The sequence below is a fragment of the Hippoglossus stenolepis genome, chromosome 6, assembly GCF_022539355.2.
Source record: "Hippoglossus stenolepis isolate QCI-W04-F060 chromosome 6, HSTE1.2, whole genome shotgun sequence".
Lineage (NCBI taxonomy): Eukaryota > Metazoa > Chordata > Actinopteri > Pleuronectiformes > Pleuronectidae > Hippoglossus > Hippoglossus stenolepis.
This window is the reverse complement of record NC_061488.1, coordinates 14,369,991-14,382,284: the sequence shown is the minus strand read 5'-3', so window position 1 is coordinate 14,382,284 and position 12,294 is coordinate 14,369,991. Positions and strand designations below refer to the sequence as shown.

General features: G+C 41.6%; 3 protein-coding genes across 3 annotated transcripts; all 3 read left to right on the top strand.

The window, feature by feature from the left end:
• The first annotated feature begins 2 nt into the window (after positions 1-2).
• Positions 3-7,382, top strand: LOC118110398 (heat shock 70 kDa protein). The gene is given in 4 exon segments (XM_035158083.2): positions 3-59; positions 3,794-3,835; positions 5,110-5,701; positions 5,704-7,382. Coding segments are annotated over 2 exon segments (1,920 nt in total). The 5' UTR covers positions 3-59; positions 3,794-3,835; positions 5,110-5,130; the 3' UTR covers positions 7,053-7,382.
• Positions 8-2,796, top strand: LOC118110396 (heat shock 70 kDa protein). Its single transcript, XM_035158080.2, is given in 9 exon segments — positions 8-105; positions 541-1,755; positions 1,757-1,956; positions 1,959-2,075; positions 2,078-2,184; positions 2,186-2,252; positions 2,255-2,380; positions 2,383-2,441; positions 2,443-2,796. Coding segments are annotated over 8 exon segments (1,893 nt in total). The 5' UTR covers positions 8-105; positions 541-562; the 3' UTR covers positions 2,467-2,796.
• Positions 7,383-8,318: 936 nt separating the features above from the next.
• Positions 8,319-11,532, top strand: LOC118111103 (heat shock 70 kDa protein). The gene is given in 3 exon segments (XM_035159435.2): positions 8,319-8,421; positions 9,700-10,645; positions 10,648-11,532. Coding segments are annotated over 2 exon segments (1,497 nt in total). The 5' UTR covers positions 8,319-8,421; positions 9,700-9,720; the 3' UTR covers positions 11,220-11,532.
• The last annotated feature ends 762 nt before the right edge of the window (positions 11,533-12,294 follow it).

The following is a 12,294-nucleotide window of genomic DNA, read 5'->3' as shown; positions in this document are numbered from 1 at the left end:
GAGCAGGCATTAGTTTGAGACACTGAACAAGAAGCCGACACAAGACGGAGTCTGCTGAGATCCTTCAACCTCTCGGAGCGACACAGAACTTCTCTCTGAAAGTAAGTAGCAACTTATTATTACTTTTTAGATTAAGATTGTTTCAGGATTTAAATGGTGGCATTAGTGCAGACTAAGGTTACAGTCTATCCATGATGGTGACACTTTAAGTACAAATGCAACCATTTTTGCCTTTGTATCTTCATTAATCATGACATCATGTGAATTTCAGTCTATTAGAGAAACACTGAAATTTGAGAATGAGTTTATTTGATTACAGAAAATTGGTGTTTGTAATAGTTTTTTTTTTTAATGTTTCCTTCTGCAAATTTAACATAGGTGTATATCTCTGATGGACAAAATAATAGCAACACAAACATTTTAATTTTGCTAACTGACATCGGTAATTAAGCAATTTTTTTTATGATTTCAGTTGTGGTGGTTGGTGCTTTTATGAGTAGGATAAAACATTGTAATTTAATTTCTTCCAAATTTTTGTAGGAACTTTAAAGGAACAAGCAGGATGTCTTCAGCGAAGGGAATATCCATTGGCATTGATTTGGGGACCACCTATTCTTGCGTTGCGGTTTTCCAACATGGCAAAGTGGAGATCATCGCCAACGACCAGGGCAACAGGACAACTCCCAGCTATGTGGCCTTTACCGACACAGAGAGGCTCATTGGAGATGCTGCCAAGAACCAGGTTGCCATGAACCCCACCAATACAATATTTGACGCCAAGCGACTAATCGGAAGAAAGTTTAGTGACTCCATCGTCCAGTCCGACATGAAACTTTGGCCTTTCAAGGTGATCAGTGATAACGGAAAGCCCAAAGTTCAGGTGGAGTATAAAGGCGAAACCAAAGCCTTCAACCCTGAGGAAATCTCGTCAATGGTCTTGGTTAAAATGAAGGAGATAGCCGAGGCCTACCTGGGACAAAAGGTTTCAAATGCAGTCATCACAGTGCCAGCTTATTTCAATGATTCTCAGAGGCAAGCCACTAAGGATGCTGGAGTGATCTCTGGTCTGAATGTTCTGAGGATCATCAACGAGCCCACAGCAGCAGCGATTGCCTACGGCTTGGATAAAGGTAAAAGAGGAGAGCGCAACGTGCTCATCTTTGATCTCGGTGGAGGCACCTTCGACGTGTCCATCCTGACCATTGAGGACGGCATCTTTGAGGTAAAAGCCACTGCAGGAGACACACACCTTGGTGGAGAGGACTTTGACAATCGGATGGTCAGTCACTTCCTAGAGGAATTTAAAAGAAAGTACAAGAAAGACATCAGCCAAAATAAGAGAGCAGTTAGGAGACTGCGCACAGCTTGTGAGAGAGCGAAAAGGACCCTGTCCTCAAGCACCCAGGCCAGCATTGAAATCGACTCTCTGTTTGAGGGCATTGACTTCTACACCTCCATCACAAGGGCACGCTTTGAGGAGCTCAACTCAGAGCTCTTCAGGGGAACACTGGAGCCAGTGGAGAAAGCCATACAAGATTCCAAGATGGATAAGTCCAAGATCCATGAAATCGTCCTGGTTGGTGGCTCCACAAGAATTCCCAAAATCCAGAAGTTCTTGCAAGATTTCTTTAATGGAAGAGAACTGAACAAGAGTATCAACCCAGATGAAGCAGTGGCTTATGGTGCAGCAGTCCAGGCTGCCATCCTCATGGGTGACAGGGGAGTGCAAGATCTGCTGCTGCTGGACGTGCTCCCTGTCTCTCGGTATTGAGACTGTTGGTGGAGTCATGGCGCCTAATCAAACGCACACCACTATCCCCAGCAAGCAAACCCAGATCTTCTCCACCTACTCTGATAACCAGCCTGGTGTGCTAATTCAGGTGTAGGGGGAGAGAGCCATGACCAAGGACAACAACCTCCTGGGCAAGTTTGAGCTCGCTGGCATCCCTCCTGCTCCCGAGGTGTACCACAGGTGGAGGTAACTTTCGACATTGATGCCAACGGCATTCTGAGCGTATCCGCCGTCGACAAAAGCACCAAGGAAAACAAAATCACCATCACCAATGACAAGGGCCGCTCAGCAAACAGGAGATTGAGCAAATGGTACAGGATGCTGAGAAGTACAAGGCTGATGACGGCCAGAAGAGGGACACGATTTCATCAAGGAACTCACTGGAGTCGATGCGTTTACAACATGAAGAGCAGTGTCGAGGATGACAGTATGAAAGGAAAGATTCAGGAGGAGGATAAAAAGTTGTCATTGACAAGTGCAACCAGACAATTTCCTGGCTGGAGAACAACCAGCTGGCAGAGAAGGACGAGTATGAGCACCAGCAGAAAGAACTAGAGAAGGTCTGCAAGCCCATTGTGACAAAGCTGTACCAGGAGCGGCAGCACCACCAGGAGGCAGCAGCGGCCATGCAGGAGGCAACGCTCAGGGTTCCCACTATTGAGGAAGTGGACTAATACCATGAATGTCAGCATTTTGTTTGCAGGAATATGATAACCTAGTCACAGTTGTTTGTTTGCACAAATATTGTTATTCATTGTTATTATTATTCACTAGTAATGATACAAATCTTGAATCTTGAAATATTTTACATGGCTTTGATGTTTGAACATTAAATTGGGAGTTTTCCTCTCAGTCAGCAAGCAGGTGTAGCTAAAATTGACTTCTCCATTATTAGCCCTCAATCAACTTGCACTCTTTATACATTTTTATTCTGCTTTGTTCACTTTTCCTTCTTGTGTCCTCTCACAGCACATTTTAAATAAAGTTTTATCAAAACCTTGAAATATTTGAAATGTATTTTCTAAAACATTTTTATAAATTTGCACCTAGAATTGAAGACAAATACCCTGCAGTCAGGAAGTAATGGTCCTGTTTTCTCAGAGCAGAGACCTCAGGTAGGAATTAAACTTGAATGCTTGTACTGCACTACAAGCATGAGGCCTGAAAACAAAGTGTAGTACTCAAAGCTAGATCAAACAAGAGAGAGAATCAGGGTCTCAGCATCAGTCTTGGCCATGAAAGACAGAATTGGTGTCATGTTGCACACTTTTAGTCAAAAGGCAGAGACTATAACTTTCCTCATTTCCTACCGAGCTTTCATTTGCTCACTCTTATCCCAGCAGAGTGGTGTCTCGCTGAAGAGTGTTTCTACTGGTTAAAACCTTTCAGGCCATGCTAGGAATGTGCCTTTTAAATCATTCACAGCAATTCAATTTCCAAAATGACCTTAAATAGATGAACATTCCTCGCTTACATTTACCCACCAGTGCTACATTTAATGTCTTCTTTCCTCTGCTTCTGCTGTTAAGTGTAACTCTACTGTAAGAACTATTATCTTTATGTTTGCCACATTACTGTCACTGTCTTAATTTGACCCGGTGGGGTCGCCTAAACAAATGTTTCATGTGATCAAAATGCACAAGTGTCTACTAAGTATGTAAAAAAACATTCAATCAGCAATAAAGCCAGTCCTTTAACAGTTACATGTGTGAAACTGTTCATTCTGAGACAAATGAGAAAGAGGTGAATGGTTAAGGTAGAAAAACTTCCACACTTGAAGGAGCCTTGCACATACATTCTCCACATTGGGTTCCTATGACAGTCTGCCCCGCTGGCTGAGCGTCAAGCTTCTGTCTCATTCTGGAATATTCCCCGTCTCTCTCGCACCAGCCAGCTGCACTAGTCACTGAGCTCGGGGGAGGAGCTTGGGGAGGAGCTTGGAGTGCTCTGGAAACCCGGATGGAACAATATAAGCAGTGGCCTGAGTGAGAGTCTGCTGAGATCCTTCAACATCTCTGATCAACACAGAGCTTAACTCTGAAAGTAAGTAGCAGCTGATTATAACTTTTTAGATTTAGATTCTTTCAGGATTTAAATGTTGACATTAGTGCAGACTAATGTTACAATCTATCCATGAGGGTGACACTTTAAGGACAAGTGCATCAATTCTGCCATTGTATCTATGGGCTGCTGTTGGAGTCAAAATTAAATAAATACATATGTAGGTAAATAAATAAATAGATAATTAAATAAATAAATATGGCTATGAAATAAACCCTGAAATAAAAATAAAGGGCAATATATACATATAATATAAATATATAACTGAATCCATTTACTTAAACAAATAAATAAATACAAATACTTTTTTCAAAATGATGTTTTTCAAAAGATGACATTTATTTATTTCATGGGACTTTTAATTTAATAATGCCACATTTATTTCATGGGTCAGTGACTTTGTTGAAGAACAGTGGAAACACAGCTGCTCAGTGATAAGAGCAGAAGCTGTAGTTGGTTTGTACCGAGCTGGAGTTTCTGTGTCCTCCTCCACTCTGCTCTCACTGTAACTAATAAACACTCATCACTAGTTATCAGGACCTGACCAGCACAATCCACCTGCAGCCTCAGCTCTTATCATTGAGCAGCTGTGACCACAGAAACTTTCTGTTTCCACTGCTCTTCAACAAAGTCACTGACCGGCTGCTTCCCGTGAACGAGCTCTGCTCTCACTGCATGTGTGCGTACACCCCCTGCATTTGCATGTGAGAATTATAAATAGTCTCATGAAATAAATGTACCATGAAATAAATAAAGGTCGTCTTTTGAAAAACATGATTTTGAAATAAGTAATTGTATTCATTTATTTATTAAGGTAAATGGATTCAGTTATATATTTATACTATGCTAAATTTATATATTTATTGCCATATATTTTATTTCAAGGTTTATTTCATAACCATATTTATTTATTTATTTAATTTGGACTCAAACGGCATTCCAGATATATCTTCATTAATCATGTGAGGTGAATAATTTTAGTCTATTAGAGAAACACTTAAATTTGAGAATTAGTTTATTTGATTACAGAAAAATAATAATGGTGTTAGCAATAGTTTTTTATGTTTCCTTCTGCATCTTTAACATAGGTTTATATCTCTGATAAATAGATGGACAAAATTAATAGCAACACAAACATTTTATTTGTGCTAACTGGCATCAGTAATCAAGCAATTTGAAATATTGGTTATATTGGTTGGTGCTTTTATGAGTAGCATTAAACATTGTAAATGCAATTTCTTGCCAAATTTTTGTAGGTTCTTAAAGGAACAAGCAGGATGTCTTCAGCGAAGGGAATATCCATTGGCATTGATTTGGGAACCACCTATTCTTGTGTTGGGGTTTTCCAACATGGCAAAGTGGAGATCATCGCCAACGACCAGGGCAACAGGACAACTCCCAGCTATGTGGCCTTTACCGACACAGAGAGGCTCATTGGAGATGCTGCCAAGAACAAGGTCGCCATGAACCCCACCAATACAATATTTCACGCCAAGCGACTAATCGGAAGAAAGTTTAGTGACTCCATCGTCCAGTCCGACATGAAACTTTGGCCTTTCAAGGTGATCAGTGATAACGGAAAGCCCAAAGTTCAGGTGGAGTATAAAGGCAAAACCAAAGCCTTCTACCCTGAGGAAATCTCGTCAATGGTCTTGGTTAAAATGAAGGAGATAGCCGAGGCCTACCTGGGACAAAAGGTTTCAAATGCAGTCATCACAGTGCCAGCTTATTTCAATGATTCTCAGAGGCAAGCCACTAAGGATGCTGGAGTGATCTCTGGTCTGAATGTTCTGAGGATCATCAACGAGCCCACAGCAGCAGCGATTGCCTACGGCTTGGATAAAGGTAAAAGGGAGAGCGCAACGTGCTCATCTTTGATCTCGGTGGAGGCACCTTCAACGTGTCCATCCTGACCATTGAGGACGGCTTCTTTGAGGTAAAAGCCACTGCAGGAGACACACACCTTGGTGGAGAGGACTTTGACAATCGGATGGTCAGTCACTTCCTAGAGGAATTTAAAAGAAAGTACAAGAAAGACATCAGCCAAAATAAGAGAGCAGTTAGAAGACTGCGCACAGCTTGTGAGAGAGCGAAAAGGACCCTGTCCTCAAGCTCCAAGGCCAGCATTGAAATCGACTCTCTGTTTGAGGGCATTGACTTCTACACCTCCATCACAAGGGCACGCTTTGAGGAGCTCAACTCAGAGCTCTTCAGGGGAACACTGGAGCCAGTGGAGAAAGCCCTACAAGATTCCAAGTTGGATAAGTCCAAGATCCATGAAATCGTCCTGGTTGGTGGCTCCACAAGAATTCCCAAAATCCAGAAGTTCTTGCAAGATTTCTTTAATGGCAGAGAACTGAACAAGAGTATCAACCCAGATGAAGCAGTGGCTTATGGTGCAGCAGTCCAGGCTGCCATCCTCATGGGTGACACTTCGGAGAACGTGCAAGATCTGCTGCTGCTGGACGTGGCTCCCCTGTCTCTCGGTATTGAGACTGTTGGTGGAGTCATGACGCCGCTAATCAAACGCAACACCACTATCCCCAGCAAGCAAACCCAGATCTTCTCCACCTACTCTGATAACCAGCCTGGTGTGCTAATTCAGGTGTATGAGGGGGAGAGAGCCATGACCAAGGACAACAACCTCCTGGGCAAGTTTGAGCTCGCTGGCATCCCTCCTGCTCCCCGAGGTGTACCACAGGTGGAGGTAACTTTCGACATTGATGCCAACGGCATTCTGAACGTATCCGCCGTCGACAAAAGCACCGGCAAGGAAAACAAAATCACCATCACCAATGACAAGGGCCGCCTCAGCAAACAGGAGATTGAGCAAATGGTACAGGATGCTGAGAAGTACAAGGCTGATGACGACCAGAAGAGGGACACGATTTCATCAAGGAACTCACTGGAGTCGTACGTTTACAACATGAAGAGCAGTGTCGAGGATGACAGTATGAAAGGAAAGATTCAGGAGGAGGATAAAAAAGTTGTCATTGACAAGTGCAACCAGACAATTTCCTGGCTGGAGAACAACCAGCTGGCAGAGAAGGACGAGTATGAGCACCAGCAGAAAGAACTAGAGAAGGTCTGCAAGCCCATTGTGACAAAGCTGTACCAGGGAGCGGCACCACCACCAGGAGGCAGCAGCGGCCATGCAGGAGGCAACGCTCAGGGTCCCACTATTGAGGAAGTGGACTAATACCATGAATGTCAGCATTTTGTTTGCAGGAATATGATAACCTAGTCACAGTTGTTTGTTTGCACAAATATTGTTATTCATTGTTATTATTATTCACTAGTAATGATACAAATCTTGAATCTTGAAATATTTTACATGGCTTTGATGTTTGAACATTAAATTGGGAGTTTTCCTCTCAGTCAGCAAGCAGGTGTAGCTAAAATTGACTTCTCCATTATTAGCCCTCAATCAACTTGCACTCTTTATACATTTTTATTCTGCTTTGTTCACTTTTCCTTCTTGTGTCCTCTCACAGCACATTTTAAATAAAGTTTTATCAAAACCTTGAAATATTTGAAATGTATTTTCTAAAACATTTTTATAAATTTGCACCTAGAATTGAAGACAAATACCCTGCAGTCAGGGAAGTAATGGTCCTGTTTTCTCAGAGCAGAGACCTCAGGTAGGAATTAAACTTGAATGCTTGTACTGCACTACAAGCATGAGGCCTGAAAACAAAGTGTAGTACTCAAAGCTAGATCAAACAAGAGAGAGAATCAGGGTCTCAGCATCAGTCTTGGCCATGAAAGACAGAATTGGTGTCATGTTGCACACTTTTAGTCAAAAGGCAGAGACTATAACTTTCCTCATTTCCTACCGAGCTTTCATTTGCTCACTCTTATCCCAGCAGAGTGGTGTCTCGCTGAAGAGTGTTTCTACTGGATAAAACCTTTCAGGCCATGCTAGGAATGTGCCTTTTTAAATCATTCACAGCAATTCAATTTCCAAAATGACCTTAAATAGATGAACATTCCTCGCTTACATTTACCCACCAGTGCTACATTTAATGTCTTCTTTCCTCTGCTTCTGCTGTTAAGTGTAACTCTACTGTAAGAACTATTATCTTTATGTTTGCCACATTACTGTCACTGTCTTAATTTGACCCGGTGGGGTCGCCTAAACAAATGTTTCATGTGATCAAAATGCACAAGTGTCTACTAAGTATGTAAAAGAATGCATTCAATCAGCAATAAAGCGAGTCCTTTAACAGTTACATGTGTGAAACTGTTCATTCTGAGACAAATGAGAAAGAGGTGAATGGTTAAGGTAGAAAAACTTCCACACTTGAAGGAGCCTTGCACATACATTCTCCACATTGGGTTCCTATGACAGTCTGCCCCGCTGTTAGGCGTCAAGCTTCTGTCCCATTCTGGAATATTCCCGTCTCTCTCGCACCAGCCAGCTGCACTAGTCACTGAGCTCGGGGAGGAGCTTGGGGGAGGCTTGGAGTGCTCTGGAAACCCGGATGGAACAATATAAGCAGTGGCCTGAGTGAGAGTCTGCTGAGATCCTTCAACATCTCTGATCAACACAGAGCTTAACTCTGAAAGTAAGTAGCAGCTGATTATAACTTTTTAGATTTAGATTCTTTCAGGATTTAAATGTTGACATTAGTGCAGACTAATGTTACAATCTATCCATGAGGGTGACACTTTAAGGACAAGTGCATCAATTCTGCCATTGTATCTATGGGCTGCTGTTGGAGTCAAAATTAAATAAATACATATGTAGGTAAATAAATAAATAGATAATTAAATAAATAAATATGGCTATGAAATAAACCCTGAAATAAAAATAAAGGGCAATATATACATATAATATAAATATATAACTGAATCCATTTACTTAAACAAATAAATAAATACAAATACTTTTTTCAAAATGATGTTTTTCAAAAGATGACATTTATTTATTTCATGGGACTTTTAATTTAATAATGCCACATTTATTTCATGGGTCAGTGACTTTGTTGAAGAACAGTGGAAACACAGCTGCTCAGTGATAAGAGCAGAAGCTGTAGTTGGTTTGTACCGAGCTGGAGTTTCTGTGTCCTCCTCCACTCTGCTCTCACTGTAACTAATAAACACTCATCACTAGTTATCAGGACCTGACCAGCACAATCCACCTGCAGCCTCAGCTCTTATCATTGAGCAGCTGTGACCACAGAAACTTTCTGTTTCCACTGCTCTTCAACAAAGTCACTGACCGGCTGCTTCCCGTGAACGAGCTCTGCTCTCACTGCGTGTGTGCGTACACCCCCTGCATTTGCATGTGAGAATTGAAATAAATAGTCATGAAATAAATGTACATGAAATAAATAAAGGTCGTCTTTTGAAAAACATCATTTTGAAATAAGTAATTGTATTCATTTATTTATTAAGGTAAATGGATTCAGTTATATATTTATACTATGCTAAATTTATATATTTATTGCCATATATTTTATTTCAAGGTTTATTTCATAACCATATTTATTTATTTATTTAATTTGGACTCAAACAGCATTCCAGATATATCTTCATTAATCGTGACATGAGGTGAATTTTAGTCTATTAGAGAAACACTTAAATTTGAGAATTAGTTTATTTGATTACAGAAAAATAATAATGGTGTTAGCAATAGTTTTTTTTTATGTTTCCTTCTGCATCTTTAACATAGGTTTATATCTCTGATAAATAGATGGACAAAATTAATAGCAACACAAACATTTTATTTGTGCTAACTGGCATCAGTAATCAAGCAATTTTGAAATATTGGTTATATTGGTTGGTGCTTTTATGAGTAGCATTAAACATTGTAAATGTAATTTCTTGCCAAATTTTTGTAGGTTCTTAAAGGAACAAGCAGGATGTCTTCAGCGAAGGGAATATCCATTGGCATTGATTTGGGAACCACCTATTCTTGTGTTGGGGTTTTCCAACATGGCAAAGTGGAGATCATCGCCAACGACCAGGGCAACAGGACAACTCCCAGCTATGTGGCCTTTACCGACACAGAGAGGCTCATTGGAGATGCTGCCAAGAACAAGGTCGCCATGAACCCCACCAATACAATATTTCACGCCAAGCGACTAATCGGAAGAAAGTTTAGTGACTCCATCGTCCAGTCCGACATGAAACTTTGGCCTTTCAAGGTGATCAGTGATAACGGAAAGCCCAAAGTTCAGGTGGAGTATAAAGGCGAAACCAAAGCCTTCTACCCTGAGGAAATCTCGTCAATGGTCTTGGTTAAAATGAAGGAGATAGCCGAGGCCTACCTGGGACAAAAGGTTTCAAATGCAGTCATCACAGTGCCAGCTTATTTCAATGATTCTCAGAGGCAAGCCACTAAGGATGCTGGAGTGATCTCTGGTCTGAATGTTCTGAGGATCATCAACGAGCCCACAGCAGCAGCGATTGCCTACGGCTTGGATAAAGGTAAAAGAGAAGAGCGCAACGTGCTCATCTTTGATCTCGGTGGAGGCACCTTCAACGTGTCCATCCTGACCATTGAGGACGGCTTCTTTGAGGTAAAAGCCACTGCAGGAGACACACACCTTGGTGGAGAGGACTTTGACAATCGGATGGTCAGTCACTTCCTAGAGGAATTTAAAAGAAAGTACAAGAAAGACATCAGCCAAAATAAGAGAGCAGTTAGAAGACTAGCTGACAGCTTGTGAGAAAGGACCCTGTCCTCAAGCTCCAAGGCCAGCATTGAAATCTCTCTGTTTGAGGGCATTGACTTCTACACCTCCATCACAAGGGCACGCTTTGAGGAGCTCAACTCAGAGCTCTTCAGGGAACACTGGAGCCAGTGGAGAAAGCCCTACAAGATTCCAAGTTGGATAAGTCCAAGATCCATGAAATCGTCCTGGTTGGTGGCTCCACAAGAATTCCCAAAATCCAGAAGTTCTTGCAAGATTTCTTTAATGGCAGAGAACTGAACAAGAGTATCAACCCAGATGAAGCAGTGGCTTATGGTGCAGCAGTCCAGGCTGCCATCCTCATGGGTGACACTTCGGAGAACGTCCAAGATCTGCTGCTGCTGGACGTGGCTCCCCTGTCTCTCGGTATTGAGACTGTTGGTGGAGTCATGACGCCGCTAATCAAACGCAACACCACTATCCCCAGCAAGCAAACCCAGATCTTCTCCACCTACTCTGATAACCAGCCTGGTGTGCTAATTCAGGTGTATGAGGGGGAGAGAGCAATGACCAAGGACAACAACCTCCTGGGCAAGTTTTTATTCACTGGCATCCTTCCTGCTCCCCGAGGTGTACCACAGGTGGAGGTAACTTTCGACATTGATGCCAACGGCATTCTGAACATATCCGCCATCGACAAATGCACCGGCGAGGAAGTGGACTAATACCATGAATGTCAGCATTTTGTTTGCAAGAATATGATAACCTAGTCACAGTTGTTTGTTTGCACAAATATTGTTATTCATTGTTATTATTATTCACTAGTAATGATAAAAATATTTTACATGGCTGTGATGTTTGAACATGAAATTGAGTTTTCCTCCTAGTCAGGAAGCAGGTGTAGCTAAAATTCACTTCACCATTATTAGCCCTCAATCAACTTGCACTCTTTATACATGTTTATTCTGCTTAGTTCACTTTTCCCTCTTGTGTCCTCTCACAGCACATTTTAAATAAAGTTTTATCCAAACCTTGAAATATTTGAAATGTATTTTCTAAAACATATTTACAAATATGCACCTAGAATTGAAGACAAATACCCTGCAGTCAGGGAAGTAATGGTCCTGTTTTCTCAGAGCAAAGACCTCAGGTAGGAATTAAACTTGAATGCTTGTACTGCACTACAAGCATGAGGCCTGAAAACAAAGTGTAGTACTCAAAGCTAGATCAAACAAGAGAGAGAGAATCAGGATCTCAGCATCAGTCATGGCCATGAAAGACAGTTTTGGTGTCATGTTGCACACTTTAAGTCAAAAGGCCGACTAGGTCATTTCTTTCATGTGCTGATGAAAAGAGAGGGTGGGATCAATAGAAAAGTAAAAAGGAAGATAAGGCCAAAGGACAGAAACTTCTTCAACAGGATTTAACCCTCCCTAACCCTCAAGCTTTGCCGGTGGTCCATACAAATCCATGTTCCCTAATGCACAGTCACAGCTGAAGATCTGATAGTTCAGCCTGTGACTCAGTTATATGACTCTGTATCCTGATGTCTTTCTTTCGCAACTAACTTGAAATGAAACTCATTTTGATCCAATGAGTTCATGTTCATAAAATAACATCTGACCTCGTTAAAGCGATGCTTTCCTGACCTCTTGTGGTCCAAGTCAGCACTTTCTGAGAGAATGTTCACTCTACACAAAGAAGGGAGTCCAGTCAGGAATAATTAAAGAAAGAGAATTATTTATTAACACAACTACACAGGGCCATTGCAACAGAGGACCCCAGAGAATGGCTGATCAT